Source organism: Trichoderma atroviride, chromosome 6 (assembly GCF_020647795.1).
Source record: "Trichoderma atroviride chromosome 6, complete sequence".
Classification (NCBI taxonomy): domain Eukaryota; kingdom Fungi; phylum Ascomycota; class Sordariomycetes; order Hypocreales; family Hypocreaceae; genus Trichoderma; species Trichoderma atroviride.
Window position 1 is genome coordinate 3933892 of NC_089405.1, and position 20149 is coordinate 3954040.

Sequence of the window (20149 nt, forward strand, 5' to 3'; positions counted from 1 at the left end):
GGTCCCCGACTTAAATCACCATTCAGAGACGAGTTGCGTGGCAAATTTCAGTGGAAGCCGTTAGTGGCATCTGCTGGGTTAAAGTCCCGGGACATTGTTGTTCCCAAGGAGCGTCAAATAATGTGGAGATTGTTGCCCCATAACTGTCGTGCTGCTTATTCGAGCAACTGAGCAACTGAGCATCTGGAGTATCTGCCATAAAGGTGTACCGCATAATGGTGTGACGTTTCATCGGTTTCCATCTGGCCGCAGCATAATGGTAATATCTATGAATGGATACCCCTAGCTCGACTCCCCTGGGGCATCCCAGCCCTCTTGGATACTCTGATCAGGCGTGCAAAGAATGCCGACGGAGGAAGTCAAAATGTGACAAGGGGATCCCCACGTGTAACATGTGCCTGAGATATAGAAGGCATTGCCTTTACGAAAAATACTCGCGCACACCACTTACGAGGAAGTGAGTTGCAATAGCTCATTATTAACTCTGAGTAGTACTAAATTTCGCCGATATAGACATCTCACTGAAGTCGAAGAAAGACTAGAACAAGCGGAAGCTCTAATCCGGCAACTGAGAGTAGCCCTCCCTCACCAGGCTCTTGCAAAAAAGAGCCCTAATAGTGCGATTGCCTTGCTTCATCAGCTCCCTGGTTCTACATGCCGGCTAACCAAGTATACTGTCATTTAGGTGTAGATACGGATGGAATTGTTGTTGTTGGTTCTGGCAGTCAGGGAGACCAAATACACGAGGATAAGCCACGCATTCAACCTGAAGCAACACACCCCGTCGTTGAAGATTTGGCCCCTAGCGCTTCATATCTCACAACCATTGGAAAGCTGGGCCAAAGCGATGTGCCAGTATCGCGCCAAGAAGCAGAAACGTCAGAGCATGCAGAAAGTTCGGAAAAATCCCACGAAGATGACTTTGAGAGTCCGCCATCAACAGGTGAATTTGGATGGGATGAGCACAGGGCTGCCCATCCGGCATCACCAGGAGAGCTCCCAACGAGCGATTTCAACGAAACAAGACAGATATTAGACGGCATGGCCTCTTTGACCGTTTCCGAACAACAAAGCGGTTATCTTGGAATCGCATCGGGCGCCGCTTTCTTACGCCTTTTAGAGCCCGCCCAAGCTAAGAACACATACGGCTATACGCAAACTGAAGCGGACAGACACTTTTCACTCATAACGCTGCCTAACATGAATAAACACATAGCCGACAGCATGATTGATGCCTACTTCAGAATATATCATGTCAGCTATCCTATCGTCCATGAACCGACCTTCCGAGCTCAGTACTCTGAAGTTATTCCAAGACCTAGCGGAGGATCTTGGTTTATTCTGGCTTATACTATGGCAGCTCTTGGGGTGTATACCACTGCTACTACAGTGAACAGTCTAGACCTTGATCTCTTCAATCATATCAAGGGTTTACTGTCTTTTGACTTGCTGGAAATCGGCAGCTTGGCATTGGTTCAGGCTCTGACTTTAATTTCCAATTATCAGCAAAAGAGAGACAAGCCCAATTCTGCGTACAGCTACTCGGGATTGGCCGCTAGGATGGCTATGGCGCTAGGGCTGCATAAAGACTTCCAAGGGTGGAAGATATCGCCTTTGAGCATGGAAATCCGACGCAGAGTGTGGTGGACATTAAGCATATTTGACATTGGTGCAAATATCACCTTTGGACGGCCCCAAGTGTGCCCGCTTGATGGTGTCGATACATCATTACCAATGAATATTCACGACAAGGTTACTTTGCTCTCAATCGTCGTCTTAGCATGAAACTGACCTCTATAGGATCTAACCGCCATGTCCAAATCATACCCTTCTGATCCGCACGAAATCACTGTTTATACAGCAGTTCGAACACAAGCACAATTTGCCATCGCTACAAACCCAATCTACATTCGAATAATTTCCAAACCTTTACCCAGTGCAAAGGAGCTGCTTCAATTGGAGGCTCGCTGTCTTGAACCATGGGCAAAAAACACGCCCGAATATTTCTCAGAGGCGGCGTCCGTACCGGCAAAATACGCCTTTGCTCATTCTGTTATACAGTGGAGGTGGCGAAACTTTCGCATGATTATGTATCGACCTTTTGTCATCCGACGCGCTTTGCTTGCGCGTAACGGCCGTAAAGACAACTTGAGTGCAGAGTCGCTCCAGGCTTACGATCGATGCTTGGAGGATGCCAAGCAAACCATAATATCTATAAGCGATTTTTGGGCATCGTGCAATCATATCCGCCTATTTGCGTGGTATGCATTGTGAGTATTCGACTTTTGGGCTGATGGTAACTCGGAAACTAATCATAATGAAGATACTTCCTCTTCCAAGCTGCTTTAATCCCGTGTATTTGTCTTCGACACAGCATCAATTCTCCACAGGCGCCTGACTGGCGGGATCAAATCGATACTTCCCTCAAAGTTCTTGCATCATTGGTGGCAGTGAATCCAAGCGCTAGAAGATGCCACCAAGTAATTGTCAGCCTCTGCGGCACTCATCTGGCCTCGGCAATACCTCTTTTGGAAGATGTCGACGCACAGGATCCGAATCGCGGAGAAGATTCCAGTGGTATATACGGCGGCGCGCACCACCAATCATCCGACGTTGACGGTGACAGATCGATGGTCGCCGCAGATGCTTCTAATGACCAAATGGATGCAGTATTTTCGATGATGTGGCCAAATGCACTGCTTGATGGTGGCCAAGAGCAAGATGATTCCTGGATGGATTTTCTCAACGGGATGTAGGAGCATAACAATCTCTAAATAAACGTCGCATTTTGCTTTGATACAAAAATCCCATTGAATAAACTATCCACCCTTTATGAGTTTCATACATATACCATTTAAAGCAAGCTATGATACCTTACTCGATTTAGTGGTTAAACATGGGGTACTCGGAGCTTTGATGTAAAGCTTCATATAATATATTATGTACAATTGCCAAACTTAACGCCCTCTAAGTCTTTATTTCTATACTTTCTATCATTACATCGTATCTGCCCCGACTTTTTGACAGAATAAATTCGCCGTTAACCAAGTCGTTTGTCTTTGCTCGGTAGACTGCCCCCTCCATCGTTGTTTCAATGCCGGCAGCCAGATGCCGAGACGCAACTCGCACGCAAGCGAGATCTGGTTCCACATGAACGAACCACTTGTCATCGACGAGATTTGCAATTTCATCCCATGGAGGCTCGTCGCAGAGAAGATAGTTGCCTTCCAGTATGCATACGTCCACATCAGCTTCTATCAGTAGTCCATCGGCTACTGGGTCTTTGATTGCGTGGTCAAAAGTAGGAGCGAGGACAAGCTGACGGCGAGAATTGGTCTTGAGCTTTCGAATGAAGCTCACTGCTGCATGTCCGTCAAAAGTCCAGGGCGCGCCGCGGCGAGCAAGAGCCTCGGATGCATTGGGAAGCTTTCGAAGCGTAGCGAGTGGTAGATGAAAGCCGTCGGCGGATATAACAATTGTTTTTGGGCTCTTTGACGGTAAAGAGTTGATGATATTGGCAACTTGGTTGGCTATTGTTGTCTTTCCAGAGCCAGGAGGACCAGCTATTGCAACTATGAGGCGTGGAATCGGATGCTCTATGCCGCTAGCAGTTGTCGCTTTTGCTTTCCGTTCCTCCCACTTGTCGAGGATGTAGTCCACAAGTAACCTATATGTTCGATCCATTTTTCTATACAAATTATAGTTGACACAGAAAATCGAATGCCGACTTCATATAACGACTCTGTATAGCGATGCGGACGTAGCATCCCGTCAAGTCTCCCATTTAAGACTCTTCAGTGGCCACCATATCCACTTTCTTCGCGCTTTCTACCGAGTCATTGCTTTGATTACGGGCGACTGTCACCCTGACCCCACGACAACCCCGCTATATCTCCAAGCACGCCGATCCATCCGCACCACTAGCATCTCACTCGCCCTGATGCTCAGCGAACGACCCATGGACATGTCCGCTCGCTCGCCGCTTAATCTATAGATAAAATGGTACTTGGTTAAATAAAATGTTTTAGTTATATGAGACATGTTACCAACATTATAATTGCCATCTTCAGCAGAGTGTCTAGATTTTGAAACGAAGTACTAATTAGCGTTGTATTAGTGAATGTTGTAATAATACAGAATGCCAGTTGGATGGCTTTAAGATTTATACATCTATCTATATTCGTCTATTTTCCAATGCCCTTAAACTTAACTTCCATGCTTACTACCCAGTTTATACCTCTCTTAAATATCCCCATAGGCCTTCAAGGCAGCCTCGACTACTTCATCCAGTGACTTTTTTGGCAAACCGAGCTTGTCATTCTGGATCTCGCCTTCTTTCTCAAGGTGGCCACCGTAACGTCCGGTAACAAATCCAGTCTCTATGAGGGCAAAGGTACCCACGACGTCGCCAGCAGCTACGGCAGCCTGTTTCTCTTTAATGAAGCTGTAGCTGTCAATAGTTTCCGTCGTGTACTTGACACCCTGGATGCGCTCAATGGCCTCGAGTAATTGCTTTTGGGTGATGGCAAAGTCACTCAGATAGATGTTGGTATTCTTCCAGTCGTCGCGATCAGTCCCAGCGGCAAGCAGGGCGTTGACTAAGCCCTGAGCCGAATTCTCCTCGGTGGTGCAAGAGAAATAGCCCTCGCCATCATCCCAAAAGACAAATCGTCGCTCGCCAATGTGCATGCCGAGGAAGTCATTTGCCATAGACCAGCGAAGCCACATGCCGCACGATATGCTCATCCATTCAATGACTCCTGACTGGGCCTTAGCTCGGAGGTACTCCTGAATCTTACCTTTGTCATGAAAGACAAGGTTCAGAGCCTGGGCATCGCGCCTCGTATTGTTGAGGCCATACTCGCTGGGTACATAACGGCGCACACCGGCCGCGATGGCAGCGTCAATGATGCGAAACTGATCGGCCACCGACAGCGAGGTCATACAGTTGATGACAACATCCTGACCCCGAAATACAGGAATCAGCTCGTTCGTAGGGTACGAGTTAGAAACGGTGATTGTCTTGAGGTGCGCAGGCATCGTGGCTTTGGAAGAGGCACGTTGTACTAAAGTGATAGTGAAACTGGGCTCCTTCTCCAGGGCAGCCAGGACGACGCTGCCGATGGAGCCCATGGCGCCAATGAGGATGATGTTTTTGAACGTTGACATAGTAAAGGTTCAACGAGACTTTTTCAGTTGAATAATATGAATCTAGTAAGGAGTATATGCGTTATACACACTGTCGATGTAGCCGTTGTATTTTAATGGTTTGCTTGGGCACTCTACTCTCTTTGGATTGTGTTCTATTTGTGATATCCATATACTTTAGAAGACGAAACAACGGCCTTTAAGTATTGCACAAGCGGATGCAAGAGACTTGGTAAAGCCAATTACAGAGCACCAAATTGAGTCGCAAGAGAGGGCAGAAGCTGCTTCGCCTAGCCGCTGGATTACCGTATTACCTCGAAAAATTGACCAGTGGGGTTTGTCACAATCTGATCGAATGGCCCCATCATTTACTTAGAAGAGTAGCCAGCGAACTTGTAACAGTAAGCATCTGCAGAGGCCCACTGGCCAATTTTTCGAATTTATCCAGTAGTTGTTAGATTTCCTTGGCATTCTGTTGTCTAGACTCTTCGTGGAAAAGTTGGCAGTATTCGATCACTAATAGACATAGAATGCTTACTCGCTAGGCTTCTTTTAAGCATCGCCACGCTAACCATATAACAGTTTTCTAGTCGCTTATACTATCCATAGATATCAACTCTTCCGCGACCATAGATGCTTTGCGTAACTTTTGTTGTGGGACTCCTTAGTTGTAGGGCTTCAAGCTAATGCAGCTGCCGATATGCAAGTTCCGACATATAAGATCCGCCATGCGGGTGCCGATTCGCAAGTGCCAATACTCCACAATCTACCTGTGGCACAGATACCAATGCGAGTCAATCAAGAGAAGCACTAAGAATCCTTTTGTGGGAAATCATGTTATAATGCCGAGGTGCGAAACCCCCCTTGGCTTAGAATTACAATTGCGCAGAATGAATAATCAATGAGGTTTAACAAGAGTGTATTCTCATGTCCTCTGTCATAAATCTTGCATTGAAGAGCGGGATGTACCGTTAAAGTTGACCGGCGAGCAACGTAATATTACGGAACTATCTAGATGCTTGAAGAGATAAGGCTGATTGAGGCCGTCCTGATTTACAATCTAATGGATGATCACTATTTGTTAATTATTAATTCCATGACAATAATACGCAGCTGCAAATATGGTCGGCCGCATTTATGACTAAATTTGCAATTGAGCTAAGTCCTTGCAGAGGTGAATGTAGTATATAAAGTAACAATTCAACCCCGTCAATTTGAGACCTGATTATCATTACCTCTGGATTAACAGCCATCAGACGACTCCTGGCTTACATGAACCGTCGCCAAAGATAGATTTTCGTCAAGAAACTCAACCATGTCATCGCAGAGACCACCAGCAATGTCCAAGCTTTTCCAGCCTCTAAAGGTTGGTAGAAACGTCTTGCCTCATCGCATAGTGATGGCACCACTTTCACGATATCGCAACACAGATGACCATGTGCCTCTGGATATGGCAGTCGAGTATTACTCCGCCCGAGCGGCCGTTCCCGGAACGCTCATTATCAGCGAAGCAACAGCCATATCTCGAAGCGATGAGACTGATCCAAATGGCCCTGGTATCTGGAGTGATGACGAGATTGCCCAATGGAAGCGTATCATCAGCGCTGTACATGCCAGGGGTAGCTTTTTTGTACAACAGATCTGGAGCCTAGGCCGCGCAGGTGACGCGCAATTTGCGAGATCCAAAGGCACCAAATACGCATCTAGCAGCCCAAGTCCCATGGAGGGATATGATACGATACCCGAGGAGCTCGCTGAGGAGGAGATCTGGGCCAAAATCGACGGGTTTGCCCAAGCCGCGAAAACAGCCATTGCCGCAGGGGCGGATGGCGTTGAGCTGCACGGCGCCCACGGCTACTTGATCGACCAGTTCACTCGAGAGTCTATCAACAAGAGAACTGATGAATGGGGTGGCTCCGTTGAGAACAGGGCGCGCTTTGCCATCGAAACCGTCAAGGCCGTTGCCGCTGCTATAGGGGCAGAGCGCACGGCCATTCGTCTCAGCCCTTGGGCGACTTTCCAAGGCGCCACATCCCCTGATCCACAGGCCCAGTTTCTATATATGCTGCACGAGTTCAAACGGCTGGAATTGAACCTTGGATATATCCACCTGGTAGAAGCGACCGGTGACCCTGTCACTTGGCTGTACGAGAAGGAAGAGGAACTTGACCAGCACAAGACATACAGGCGTAACACACTCGAGTATCTGCTGGAAGAATGGGACAACTGGTCACCAGTCATCATCGCTGGTGGGTATACTGCGGAGAATGTCTTCCCAGCTGTAGATGGCCTTTACGCTAAATGGGATATCGCCGTTGCATTTGGACGATATTTTATCTCTAATCCAGACCTGGTATTCCGCATCCAAGCCGGTATTGAGCTAAGTCCCTACAAGCGGGATAGCTTTTATGCTAAGAAAACTGCTGAAGGGTACATTGATTATCCCGCCAGCGAAGAATTTCTAAAAGAAAGCCAGGCGCCACCATATTTATAGGATTTATGAACAATCACATGAACAGAAGGATGAACAGGGACAAAACGGGATATTAAGGCGCCAACTAAGTAAATATAATATCCCATAATTTAGGAAGAATGGTTCGGGTGTATAAGTTATGAATAGGCTCGTTCTTTAGATAACTAAAATAACAGTCTTTAATACAGAACAGTCCAAAGAAGAGTTTCAATGGCACACTCTCTGTGATAGGGTCTTTTCATACCAAGATTTCTACTAGTCCGTCATACCGAGCAAAGATGGTTAGTTGGCTTGTTCTGACGAAGGCTCAAAAGATCATACGAAAAGAAGCCTCTTTTTTCGTCAAGGCACCTGAGACGGGTCGCTCCTACGCCAGCTGCCATTGGCTTTGGTATTCAAAGGCTTCTTGGGCGAGCTAGTTGATCAAAGTGTTGTAAAAAGGTGGCTGAGAATGGTTAACACCGACTTGGGAATTCATCACGAAAGTTACATGGCTGTCACATACCGCCTATTGCCCAACAGCTACTAAAGCGCTCCAGCTCACTTCTAAGAGTCTCCAGCTCTTGGGCTGAAATTTGAAACTCCTTGAGGCCCACTAAGGGTAAAACTGCTCGCCATACACAGCAAAGGCCAACAAATGACAAGTTCTCAATGCCGTTGTATCTTATGAAGTCAGAAGCAGAGAGACACATCTCTAGACTCATGCGTGCTATGGACCACAATGCATTGGCGTCTTTGGGGTCCCTGGGGCCGCTCCTGCTCCTATCATGGCTGCTTCGAAGTATCATGAGGGTACTAAAGACATATATGAGTTGTACGTTCAAGTCTCCAGATCTCACAGGTTTGGGCATTGATCTTTTTACCTAATTGTCATCGACGTTGGTTCACAATTGAGGAATGCTTTCTCTTCAGAAAGTCGCAAAAGCGTCAATAGTGAAGCCTGCGTAGAGCTGTCCACAGTAAAGTAATCAACTGGTGGAGTTCTTCCAAGCCGACAACAGCGCAAATGCACCAGAGCAGCGCTAACTGATTGTGACACAGTGGCTGTGATTCTCATCCTTCCAGTGTAGCCGTATACTTTAAGCCCTTCGTCTAATTCAAGGTCATGCTCCTCTATCAGGGGGAAGGAGTGCTTATCCGGTAGCAGCAATGGCAGAGAACAGTCCATACCAGAGAGTGCGATGAGGCTAGGTTCTTGATCAGCGGCGGACCTTCCCGCCCTCATCTAGAGAATTCCAACTTACCGATCCAAGGTTACCAGTGCGTAACCGCATAATGTCCTTTCTTCCAAGTGTCTTGAATTCAGGTCACTGGATTCGTAGCTTTGGGTTTCGATTATCCGGGCCAGTGATACGCATGCACTCAATGTAGTATAAACAGATTCCAGGCCTTGTGAACATTCATAAGCCACAAGCAATAACCCGTACTGCAATAGATCAAGATCCTTGACACCAAGTGATGACTGAGCGATGATGAATAGCCGTCTTATGGTACGGTAAAGCCGAGTATTCATGGAATGATCTGCATGATTGCATGGAAATTGGATGACAACATAGAAAGCCAGTAGCAAACGTGCATCGTCGCCATGACTATGGTTCTCTAAGTCTGCAAATTTGTGACGGATATGTTCCTCTTCAATTATGGGGAGCCATCGATGAACGCTCGCAAAGTAGCTGTCCAGCAAATTCGGAATGTCAACCTCGAAAGCGTCAAGTACTTTGAACAATAGCTCAGATAGGCCATGTCCACCATACTCTGCCGCCGAACTGCCGCTATCACACGCTAAGCGAAGCAATAACGATTCGGCCTTGGCGGAGAGGTCAAGAGAACAAGAACCGCGTGATTCCACCAGGTCATTACTTGGCGCAGGAGCTTCATTCTGGCGATTCACGGCATGTCTATCTCTATGAGCGATGTAATCGCACCTAAGAAATTTTCTGTGACAATCAGATTCCGTCAGAACAAAGATGATGTCGAATTAGTCCATACGTGCGAATGAGGAAGGACTTACGACGTGCAGCGAGAACAGTTGGGCAGCAACCTATCGCAGCCTTGTTTGCGACTTGCACAGAATTGACAAGACCGTTGAGCCTTGAGGGTTAGCGGAACTTGCGCAGACATGGGAACAAATCCGATTCATCAATTTGATGCTGAAGATGCATCGGCCGACACAGCTGTGGGCGTGGATCTTCATTCATATCATCCAAAGGTTAACGTTGCGGAGCTCTTAGATAAGAGCACTAATGGGCGGCGCCCAATAGGTATACGGTTTTGTCAGCATTGGACAGCTGTTCGCCACATGTAATCTCTAGTTACAGCTGTGACAACATTCATGGGCCGCGTATGTAGGCTGTTATCCTACCATTGTACTAAAAGGTCTGTCCACTCTTTTCACATTGAACTCCATTCATTTCTGGGCTTTAGAGAGTGATTTGCGACATGTACAACATACCCAGCCCAATGCCGTCGAGGAGTCTGCGACTCGAGCTGGCCAGCGACCACCGCCAATAAAACCAGCCTTTCCGTTCACCATTAGCATGTAATGAAAAATTGGCAATCATCATGTTATTTATTACCAGCTATTCAATGCGAAAGCCGTTTAATACTCAGCTTCTCTTCCAGATGGCCAAAATATCGCGAATCCAGGCCAACATCCCCCGAGCTTTTGCCGCAGCGTTCAACAACCATAGATACCTCTTTACAAACGTTTCCACCTGGTCATAATCGTGCGCGTAGCATTCCCAAACTGCCTGACCTTCAACAGCCTCCCCTCCATTTACCAAGTCGAGATTTTCGGCATCATAAGGCTTCAATCGTGGGCCGATGACGAGAGCGCGACCAGCTACTGTTTCATCAGCAATCAGTCGTGTTGCCGCATCAATGACATCAGGAACCTGTCCTGGTCCAGCAGAGCCAGCGAGCAAAAGGGCCTCTGTTGTTGCTTGTAGCATCTTGGTCTGTGCAGTGTAGTAGGGTGCAATCATATTGATGCGAATATCCTTCAGGAAGGCTGTGCCGCGCAGCGAGCGGAAGAGACCCAGAATAGCATGTTTGCTCATGCTGTATTGGCTCTGGCCGGGAAGTGGAATGATAGAGGCCACGGAACCCACGAAAAGAAGGCATCTGTCAGGTCTCTTGTTTCGCGGAAGGTAGTACAGCGCAAGATGAGACGTGTAAATGACGCCTCTCACGTTCACATCCAGTGTTGCTGTATTAGGCTCCGGGATTTTCCCGTTCACAAAATCGGGATTCTCGAATTTGGTAGCCTCTGCGGGGAGGATGATTCCGGCGTTGGGAACCACGATGTCTACAGAGCCGTATGGACTGATTTGGATGGCGGCCTCAAAAAGGCCGACTTGAGACTCCCAGTTTGTGACATCGCAGTGCCGGAACTCGAAAACTCCCTTGGGATAAGCCATCCGAAGCGAGGCCACAAGCTCTTCGCCAGCCCGGTCTGCAACATCTCCAACGATGATATTTGCTCCATGAGCGGCCCAATGGCGAACCATATGTGCGCCTAAGCCATTGGCGCCACCGGTGATAAGAATCGTCTTATCTTTGAGTGTTGAGGGATCATATGGTTTGTTGACGTCCACTGGTACCGATTGCTTTACTGTCTGCCGCACGTCGCCCATTTCTAGTTCGGATCTGATGGTGATATTTCTAAAGCGAGAAACAATGGCCTCAGCGAGCGCGAACAGAGACGATGAAGTACCGAGAAGACAGCATTTGTTGGGATTTCGAAAATAGCGAATTTTGGTATTCGTTAGTACCAACCTGTGGGGGCCGATAGAGCATCGAATATATGCACGCGCTGTAATAGTTTCTTTCAATAGCGTGGAAGAGGCATGCTTGAAACAGGCCTCAAGCGGCAAGCAGGTGTCAAACGCCAATGTCAACGAATGCTTTGAAGACTAGCTGTCGCGCAGTTTCCTCTCTATCCATGCGTACAAATGCCTCTATAAACGTACATCTACAACGAGATATCAAGGATATCACGGTGTGTTGCTATTGTACTACAAATATGCGTTTTTGGATCTGCCATCTCCAGGCTTCCCCTAGCATTTTTTTTGTGGATTCGTCTCCACATCAAAACCAAGAGTAGCAATATTTTACAAGCTATTGCAAAGAGCAGATATTGGGCGGCAGAAAGCCCACATCTAGCATTATTATGAGACTTCAACAATTGGCTTATAAAATCAACCAGAGCCAATATTTACCCAGTAGTTATTTGGCAGTTTTCTGATGCAATGTATTAACGTGCTAGGCTGCCCGCCAGAGCATCAGCCAAGTTTGGAATTGAGTGGCGCAGCACAAGGCAGCCCAGCCTATAAGTAAGCAATAGAAATGGGATTTAGGCTACGACTCCGAGGTCCGGAACCAAGCTCCTTTCCTCCACCCCTCTCTGCAGAGTATATTGGCTCGAGATACGAGGCACTACCAGCGAAATGGCGTGTCCACTAACTCTTCCGAGCTCGTCCGGCCGCCAGTAGGAGGACGAGCCCAACTCGTCCGAATCAGAGCCATAGTAGCTATATAGGCGCTATAAAAGTAAGATATTAAAATTTAGGTGCATGCAGATTAGTGTATTGACCTAAGCACTCGTATAATCAGAGTGCTCTGTCCAAAATGAATGGTTTTTAATAAGCTTCAGATCCGAAATAGCTACCAATTTCCTATAAGGGACTAGTGGTGGAGGTTAGTGATAGAATAATCTTGAATAAAAACTCTCGTCTTGAATTACCATATGCGAGACTTCATTTGAGGTTGGGTTTCTTAGATATCACTGCAGACTTGATATAGAATAATTCAGTGTTCATTGAACTGTCTTCGAATCGACTGCAGGACCCTCCGCTGCCAGCTCTCTGTATAGTCTCAGGAATAGCCTACAGTTCGACGTGTTTACATCTTACTCAGCTTACCGGACGAAAGAACTTCAGCGTAATTTGCGAGATATTAAGCATCATTCAATTCGATGGTGCTATCCAAGCATAGGTTAGTCTCTTTCAATAGAATCACATAACTCTGCATAGGTATGTTTATTAATCGCTTAAACAGCCTCAAATCTGGATTAGGCACACTCGCTTTGCTCTTTTTTTTTTTTTTTTTAATTAATGTTATTGTGTCAGTTTGCTGGGGCAATACGGTCATATAAACTTTGTCGAAGCTCAGCTATACACTGTATCAGTAAATAAATACTGTCTATAAGCTTACTGATCAGTAATTACCAATTGCTATGTCCATGCCCTTGTAAAATTACTGATTTCATCCTTGATAGAGTCAGATATAAAGATTAAGGAGAGTTCATTGTTGCTTTTGCTTCTTCTTTATCATCTCTGCCAATATTAGTCATCTTCTAGAATCTCGGCTATTATCTTTGCTTCAAAATGTCTACTTCACATCAAGATGTATCTTTCCAAACGTTTGATGGAGTGACCCTGAAAGGCTGGTTCTTTCAAGCAAGCGCAGAAAAAAGTCCATGTATTATCATGACCCACGGGGTATGTTTGATGGATGATGTTGGGAAGAAATGCTTGAAGTCTTGAACTATGACTAATAAGGCTCAATGTTAGATTACGGCCCTCAAAGAACACTTTCTTGATAACTTTGCACTCGAATTCCAGAAAGCGGGTTTCAGTGTCTTGGTCTTCGATAATCGCGGCTTCGGAGAAAGCGGTGGTCGCAGATACGATGCCGATCCTGTCAAATTCCAGGATGACTATATCGAAGCCTTTGACTACGCCGCGTCTCTTCCACAAGTTGACTCGGAACGGATTGTTTTTTGGGGAACAAGTTACTCGGGAGGAGTTGCCATCACTGCTGCGGCAATTGATCGCCGAGTCAAAGCTGTCATTGCTCAGGTGCCATTCGTGTCGGGGGAGCTATTAGTAGGCACTGGGCAACCTTTTCTCGACATGGTACAGCAAGACCGCGCCAAGATTCGCAGCGGAGAAGAATGGCCTCTCACTCGTGTTGTTGCTTCCACGCTTGACGAGGCTGAGGCTGGCACTGCAGCCGTTATGCTCCGAGATACGGCCAGCTTCCGCTTTTTCCAAGACGCCGCCGCGCAAGGCGGCAATTGGGAAAATAAATTAACTACAATGTCTCTTTTCAGATTACTTAGGTTCGAACCTATCCGATATATTCACCGTATTGCGCCCACGCCTCTGTTGATGGTTGTGGGAGAAAAAGATGATAGCTTGCTGTCGCTTCAGCTGCAGGCATTTGGATTAGCTCAAGGACCCAAGCAGCTCCATCTGCTAAAAGGCTGCGGTCATTTTGACCAATATCGAGGTGATATTTTCAAGGAGAATATTGCGGTTCAGATTGCGTTTCTAAAGAATTATGTTTGAGTTCGTTTACGCCAGCTACCAGCAGTATACACAATAGATGGTACTATCATAATATAACCGCCACAGGCATATAAGATAAACTATGAACTAATGAATTCAACTTTATTCACAACGTTTTTTGTCGACTTCTAGCTTAGAGCTACTGTATTTGTTAATATTTGTTCAGTGGCTGCAAAATTACATCCCAAGCCATTCGCTGCTACATAAATCATGGGCTATAAGAACCAACACAATTCTTATTAGACGTAGTAATACCTAGGTACCTTACTTGGCAATACGCCTTACGATGAGTTCAATGTGGGGATTTTATGAGCAAAGATTGAAAATATTGATGCAATTACTTTTTCGGGTATTGGTTTCCACTTGCGGAGCACTGTCTAGTAGTACATCTTTCACGATCAAAAATATCACATGTCGTTTACCATCTCTTATCGCTCACAATCTTCAGCCGCCTTGTAGGAGCAGCATGGATAATAATCCGAGATCCCAGCGCTCTATAATAGCGGATTCCCCATAACGTACAATCCGTAATATTGAAAACTTTGGTTACTCAGCGAGGTGGCAGAATCACCTTCCCATTCGGGCAATATAAAAAGTTCCGCTATTCGGCCACCCCTCCTTCTTAAATCTTGATAAGGCGCCGGCTATGATTGCGCTATTAGAGCCTTGCCGTGCGTTCTATTCAAAGGTTCCTTGATTCTCGGACATGATAACTTAAAAAGCAGGTGCACAGCTATTGGCGCGATTTTAGTCCGCACGGCATTCGGCATTTTTACCTGTGATACAAACAACCCATCGAGAGTTCGATTTTAAGCGTAAATATTAGCGAATCTTAGTCTATAGGCGTCAAATAACCTTAAATGAATCTTAAATTGTATGGGTTCGCTATTTGTATTATTTGTCCGGTAGTGATGAGGAGATTGGAGACAGCGCATTTGGAGTGGGAATGATGAAAAGCAAGACGGCTATTCATAGAAATAGACCATGTATTAAACCATCTTCATCGATATCCAAGTTGATGCCTTGGAGATACTGCTTCTTCATCATGCTTCTTTCCGCATTCAAACTAGCTGCCAAGATCTGGGCACCGTGGCTGCCGTAACACAAACCTATAGTCTTGGTGTGATCTATTCGTTCTAGTTCTTTTTAGGCAGCTTGGATATCTATACTCAGCGGCTTGGCAAGCAATTACAATGGAGTGATTCTGGCAGACGTGATGGAGGCTTCAGATAGCGAAATCGAGCATATCATCCGCAGTGACAATGAAAACTATTTAAGTTGGCTGTATTCGCAAGAATATCTGGTAAGTTGGAACAGCCATCGACTTCCTATCTTTTCTCCTCCACTATACAAAGCACATCACAGCCATGACCAGCATTCGTCGTCTCGCTCTCTATCTTGGAGCTTTGCTCCCGGCTGTCCTCGCTGCTCCTGCAGCTCTTCACAAGAAGCCTGAAGCCGTACCCAACAAGTTCATCGTCACTCTTAAAGAGGGTGCTTCTATTGATACCGACTCTCATCTCGCCTGGGTAACGGACATCCACACCCGTTCGTTGACCAAGCGTAGCACTGCTGGTGTTGAAAAGACTTATAACATTCATACTTGGAATGCTTATGCGGGCGAGTTTGACGAGGAGACAATTGAGCAGATCAAGTCCAACCCCGATGTACGTGTCCGCTGTATTGTGAAGATAAAAGAACAAAAAGAAGCTAATCACACTATAGGTTGCGTCTGTTGAGCCAGACTACATCATGCATCTGTCGGACATTGTTGAAGACAAGCGTGCTCTGACCACACAATCTGGTGCTCCTTGGGGTCTCGGCACTGTGTCCCATCGCACATCTGGATCCACAAGCTACATTTATGATAGCTCAGCCGGCGCCGGCACCTTTGCCTATGTGGTTGACTCTGGTATCAACACTTCTCATCAGCAATTCGGCGGGCGTGCCAGCCTTGGCTACAATGCTGCAGGAGGACAGCATGTCGATACTCTTGGCCATGGTACTCATGTTTCCGGAACAATTGGTGGATCTACATACGGTGTTGCTAAGCAGGTGAGCTACCCTTTGTCGACTTTTTGTTGTGAATACATGAATGCATTCAAGACTAACTCGGTACTGCTCATAGGCGAGCCTAATCTCTGTCAAGGTCTTTGCTGGTGAAAGTGCTTCCACCTCTGTTATCCTTGACGGCTATAACTGGGCTGTAAACGACATCGTCTCGAAAAGCCGTGCTAGCAAGTCTGCTATTAACATGTCGCTTGGAGGACCTGCCTCATCTACCTGGACGACCGCCATTAACGCAGCCTTTAACCAGGGCGTGCTTACCATTGTCGCCGCTGGTAATGGCGACTCTCTGGGAAACCCCCAGCCAGTCTCCGGCACTTCTCCTGCTAACGTTCCTAACGCCATAACCGTTGCCGCATTGGACATCAACTGGCGCACTGCTTCCTTCACCAACTATGGTGCTGGCGTTGATGTTTTTGCCCCTGGCGTCAACATTCTGTCGTCATGGATTGGATCCAACACTGCTACCAACACAATCAGCGGTACTTCCATGGCTACACCTCACGTTGTCGGCCTGGCCCTCTATCTTCAATCTCTCGAGGGTCTCACCTCTCCGACCGCTGTCACTAACCGAATTAAAGCTCTGGCTACATCTGGTCGTGTAACCGGAAGCCTCAACGGCAGCCCCAACGTTATCATCTTCAACGGAAACAGTTCTTAAATCGTTGATGGAGCGAAGGATGAAGTGAAATGTTCATGGAAGGGCAGCACAGCTGTTGCTTGGCTTGCTTAGCTCATTTAAGAAGCTAATCACCATGATGGAGTGCGATGGGTATATAAGCTTCTACAGCGTTTTCAACTTAGCTAGATGACCCTCTATAGATCGCTAAAACAAAAAGATATGACAGATACCTGTGCTTTAATGTTTCCTGACACTGTGTAGTTCGTTCCAAAACGGCGAATCTTGTAGTATTGTAACTGTATGACATATATGTCCTATCAGGATTAGGATTAGGATTCGGATTCGGATTATTATTGCTGAAAATTAGAATATAATGATTCCCTTTTGATGGCTGTACAGTCGGAGGGTTTTATTTCCCGCATATAAAGTTATAAACGCTGTGCACTCACTAGTGGTTCAATTCTACAAATCACTAAATTTCTGCGTTTCAATGTATAGGTAGTCAAGGGCATTGCATATCATATGTAAATTTTCATTTCAATTTCGAAAGTAACGCTAAAGCAGCTCTCTATACTTTTGAACTCATCCGCAATCTATAGTTCTAAGACGCGCTGAGAATATGTAGCTCGCAGACATGTATTTAGTTGACAATCTTCAGGGTCTCGCTGAGGGGAAGCTTCTCAGGGACGGTGGTGCTGTGGGGGCCGGGCTCATCACCATAGTTCAAGTGGGCCTTCAGTGAGTAGTCGGCGGGCACCTGGAGGAACTTCTTGATCTCTGCCTCAACAGGAGGAATGGCTTGCAAGTGCTGGAGGTTGGCACCCAATCCTTCCAGCTCAAGAGCGGTCCAGACGAGGAGCTGAGCCATACCGGTCGAGTGCTCCGCAAATTGGCCGAACATGTGTGCGCCCGACTTGTGTGTCTCTCCTGCTGCCTTGATGCTGTCACCACTCTCCCAGAAAACAACCTGCCGTTTTGTCAGTATGGAAAGAATGATTTATATAAAATAGTCTCATCAGGAGGAGTAATGCCTACCGATCCATATGATGCCTTGTGCGACTCAAAGATACCGCTCATGGCCGTCCATACTGCCTCGCCGGCGCCCTTCAGGATGGGCTCGGCTGTCTTGATGATGGTGTCCCACAGCTGCTTGTGCTTCTCGCCAGTCACAATGGTAACGCGAACTGGCTGGGTGTTGTATGAAGAGGGCGAGAAAGAGAGAACCTCTCCGACGATTTGCTCAACTCGCTTATCAGAGACAGCAGAGGTACCTTTGAGGCCGTAGACGGTGCGGCGGTACTTGGCGGCAGCGAGGAATTGATCAGCGGACACGGTGGAAGACATATCGGCGATTGGATGTTAAAGTGGCTATGAAAAGATGCAAGTTGCTATGAAGGATGTATCTGAATGTAATGCGAAATCTGATTGATGGACGACTTTGGAAAGCGGCTGCAGCACAATATATACAAAGTCTCTAGTTTTGCCTTTTGGCTAATTTATTACAACCTCCTCTGCATTGGTCAAGCTTAGAAATGGCTTGTGCTGGCATTACTGAGTGGCTTTTGGCTGCTGACACATAGTTTGTAATTTGGCTAGTACACATTGCTAGTCAGTTTCCAAAGAGCGCGCGGTTTTCAGTACAAAAAGCGGCGAGCAAGACCATTAGATAATTCCCGCGCGGGTAACGCAATAATCAGTTTGCTAGCAACATTTGGAGACAGGCGTCGACTTGTTGAGAAATTAACCGCCCAATTGATTGGTAATGTAGGCGCTTGAGGATGCAAAAGGAGTACATAGTACACTTACATGTTTTGAATGCTGCAGGTTGAGCCGCAAGAGACAATTGACTAAGCGGTCAGCTCATCATTAGTAGCAGCATGGATTGCGGTTGTGATGCGCGTACTTCGCCGGCGATTAGATGACAAGCGCATTACAGCCTGTGAAAGAGCCTCAAAGAAATATATGCGAAGCTGTATCATGCGCAATCATCAGCGGCTTCTGCCAAGTGGTTGGCCATTGTATTTGCACAGCCGTCAAGATACCATTTATCGCTGTGCTACATAGCGGGGTAAAAATAATCGAGGGTAATCAGCGACAAGAGGCACTTAACCTATATTTCTTCTTGATGAGGTACCCAGACTATTCTCGGGTGGCCAAAATTGTAGATTGCATTTCCAGGAACATAAGTGATCTAGACATAAGTGATCTAGACATAAATACATCTTGGTCAAACGCGACCTCTATTGGTGGCATATGACGACTCTGCGAGTGCTATCCAACTGGCAGGGCGCGTTATTGTAAGTTGTGAGAAAGTCCAATCCCAATTCATCAGTATAATTGTCTCCAAACACAAAATGATTTTTTGAAGCTCCTACCCAAGAAATCTACTATGTAGTCAATTACGTCAGAGTGATCATTTTAAGCTCTATCTAAGGTAATAGCAATAATAAAGCAGTGTAAGAGCAGCCTCATAATGATCACTCAGAGTCCCATAGGGTAACAGCAATATACAATGAGTAAAAATTGAATCAAAATATTGGATAGTCTTTAGTAAAAGGGTTAGTTAAGAGGCAAGGCTAGCTCTATTGACAAACATCGGGCATAATGCTAAGCATATGATTTTTGCGATGCCGGCTCTATTTAAGCTCTTCATTGTAGGTTATTGCATAGGTAGATAGAGTGAGCGCTGCACTCTTGGTTACCTCCTCCACGTTAGTATCACTCTGCTGCGCTTCGCAACTTGCTTCGATACAGACTGCCAAAGATTCTGATTGCCTGACTAAAACAGGCAAATGAGCCATTTCGCTACCAGCGAAGTGGCGCCTTATTCTTCTCTTTTTCTGAAACATATACACACAAATACGCCCATCCGCGGCAAAAGAAAAAAGAAATCACACAGCCTAATCATTATATAACGCGTAACTTCAGCCCGAGCAAGCAGTACTGGGTAGATAAAGACACAAGGCGGTTCAACTTTAGCACTGCTTAACGATACTTTGCGATCTGAATGACAGAGCAACTCTCGTTCTCAGACATTCGCCCATCATTAGCGTACCTTCTTGTAGATATTGTGTTCGATATAGTTTGGGAATACGGAGTATATTCTGTGTAGCTGTGCATGCCGAATGATACAATGTCAGTCTAAATCGTTTTCTTATTTTCCAAATTTTTTCAAGGATAGTGATGCTGGTGCTCTGTCGAAGAGCTATGAGCGGAAGCGCGACCAGTATTCTGACTAAGCTTGAGGATGGACACGATAGCACTATGGCGAAGCTAGCTTCAATGCTTCCAACACCTCTTAATTCTCAATAACCTAGAGTACAACTTGTATTCATGGCGTCTCAGCGCAGAGACAACTGGCTTAAACAATACCAAATAAGGCCATGACTTATTTAAAAGATGATTGCCCAGTTATATTTCATGGGTAGCTGATTGATAGCATGAGAATGTCCTTGGAATAGATATCATTTATAAGGATAGGAACCT

At 46.2% G+C, this 20149-nt stretch overlaps 9 protein-coding genes across 9 annotated transcripts; 4 read left to right on the forward strand and 5 right to left on the reverse strand.

Moving 5' to 3' along the window:
* Window positions 1–177: 177 nt before the first annotated feature.
* Window positions 178–3116, forward strand: TrAtP1_011933 (uncharacterized protein). Its single transcript, XM_066115314.1, has 5 exons — window positions 178–457; window positions 514–617; window positions 686–1752; window positions 1801–2270; window positions 2324–3116. Exons 1-5 carry the CDS (start codon window positions 273–275, stop codon window positions 2754–2756), a joined length of 2259 nt encoding a protein of 752 aa, XP_065971412.1. The 5' UTR covers window positions 178–272; the 3' UTR covers window positions 2757–3116.
* Window positions 2968–3764, reverse strand: TrAtP1_011934 (uncharacterized protein; the record flags this gene model as incomplete). Its single annotated transcript, XM_014083484.2, has 1 exon — window positions 2968–3764. The coding sequence occupies exon 1, from the start codon at window positions 3682–3684 to the stop codon at window positions 2968–2970; it is 717 nt and encodes a 238-aa protein (XP_013938959.1). The 5' UTR covers window positions 3685–3764.
* A 478-nt stretch (window positions 3765–4242) lies between these two features.
* TrAtP1_011935 (uncharacterized protein) lies at window positions 4243–5169 on the reverse strand (the record flags this gene model as incomplete). Its single annotated transcript, XM_014083377.1, has 1 exon — window positions 4243–5169. One exon carries the CDS (start codon window positions 5167–5169, stop codon window positions 4243–4245), a length of 927 nt encoding a protein of 308 aa, XP_013938852.1.
* Window positions 5170–6387: 1218 nt separating this feature from the next.
* Window positions 6388–7700, forward strand: TrAtP1_011936 (uncharacterized protein). The gene has a single exon (XM_014083427.2). The coding sequence runs from the start codon at window positions 6464–6466 to the stop codon at window positions 7640–7642; it is 1179 nt and encodes a 392-aa protein (XP_013938902.2). The 5' UTR covers window positions 6388–6463; the 3' UTR covers window positions 7643–7700.
* On the reverse strand, window positions 7701–9824 carry TrAtP1_011937 (uncharacterized protein). Its single transcript, XM_066115315.1, has 5 exons — window positions 9633–9824; window positions 8866–9558; window positions 8485–8808; window positions 8127–8416; window positions 7701–8066 (listed from the first exon to the last, which is right to left on the reverse strand). Exons 1-5 carry the CDS (start codon window positions 9740–9742, stop codon window positions 8017–8019), a joined length of 1467 nt encoding a protein of 488 aa, XP_065971413.1. The 5' UTR covers window positions 9743–9824; the 3' UTR covers window positions 7701–8016.
* A 403-nt stretch (window positions 9825–10227) lies between these two features.
* Window positions 10228–11256, reverse strand: TrAtP1_011938 (uncharacterized protein; the record flags this gene model as incomplete). The annotated part of the gene is made up of 1 exon (XM_014084957.2): window positions 10228–11256. One exon carries the CDS (start codon window positions 11254–11256, stop codon window positions 10228–10230), a length of 1029 nt encoding a protein of 342 aa, XP_013940432.1.
* A 1752-nt stretch (window positions 11257–13008) lies between these two features.
* Window positions 13009–13974, forward strand: TrAtP1_011939 (uncharacterized protein; the record flags this gene model as incomplete). Its single annotated transcript, XM_014083262.2, has 2 exons — window positions 13009–13122; window positions 13195–13974. The coding sequence occupies 2 exons, from the start codon at window positions 13009–13011 to the stop codon at window positions 13972–13974; spliced, it is 894 nt and encodes a 297-aa protein (XP_013938737.2).
* A 1367-nt stretch (window positions 13975–15341) lies between these two features.
* TrAtP1_011940 (uncharacterized protein) lies at window positions 15342–16702 on the forward strand (the record flags this gene model as incomplete). The annotated part of the gene is made up of 3 exons (XM_014084959.2): window positions 15342–15641; window positions 15700–16029; window positions 16103–16702. 3 exons carry the CDS (start codon window positions 15342–15344, stop codon window positions 16700–16702), a joined length of 1230 nt encoding a protein of 409 aa, XP_013940434.1.
* A 441-nt stretch (window positions 16703–17143) lies between these two features.
* Window positions 17144–18272, reverse strand: TrAtP1_011941 (uncharacterized protein). Its single transcript, XM_014084960.2, has 2 exons — window positions 17699–18272; window positions 17144–17630 (listed from the first exon to the last, which is right to left on the reverse strand). The coding sequence occupies exons 1-2, from the start codon at window positions 18005–18007 to the stop codon at window positions 17304–17306; spliced, it is 636 nt and encodes a 211-aa protein (XP_013940435.1). The 5' UTR covers window positions 18008–18272; the 3' UTR covers window positions 17144–17303.
* Window positions 18273–20149: the final 1877 nt, after the last annotated feature.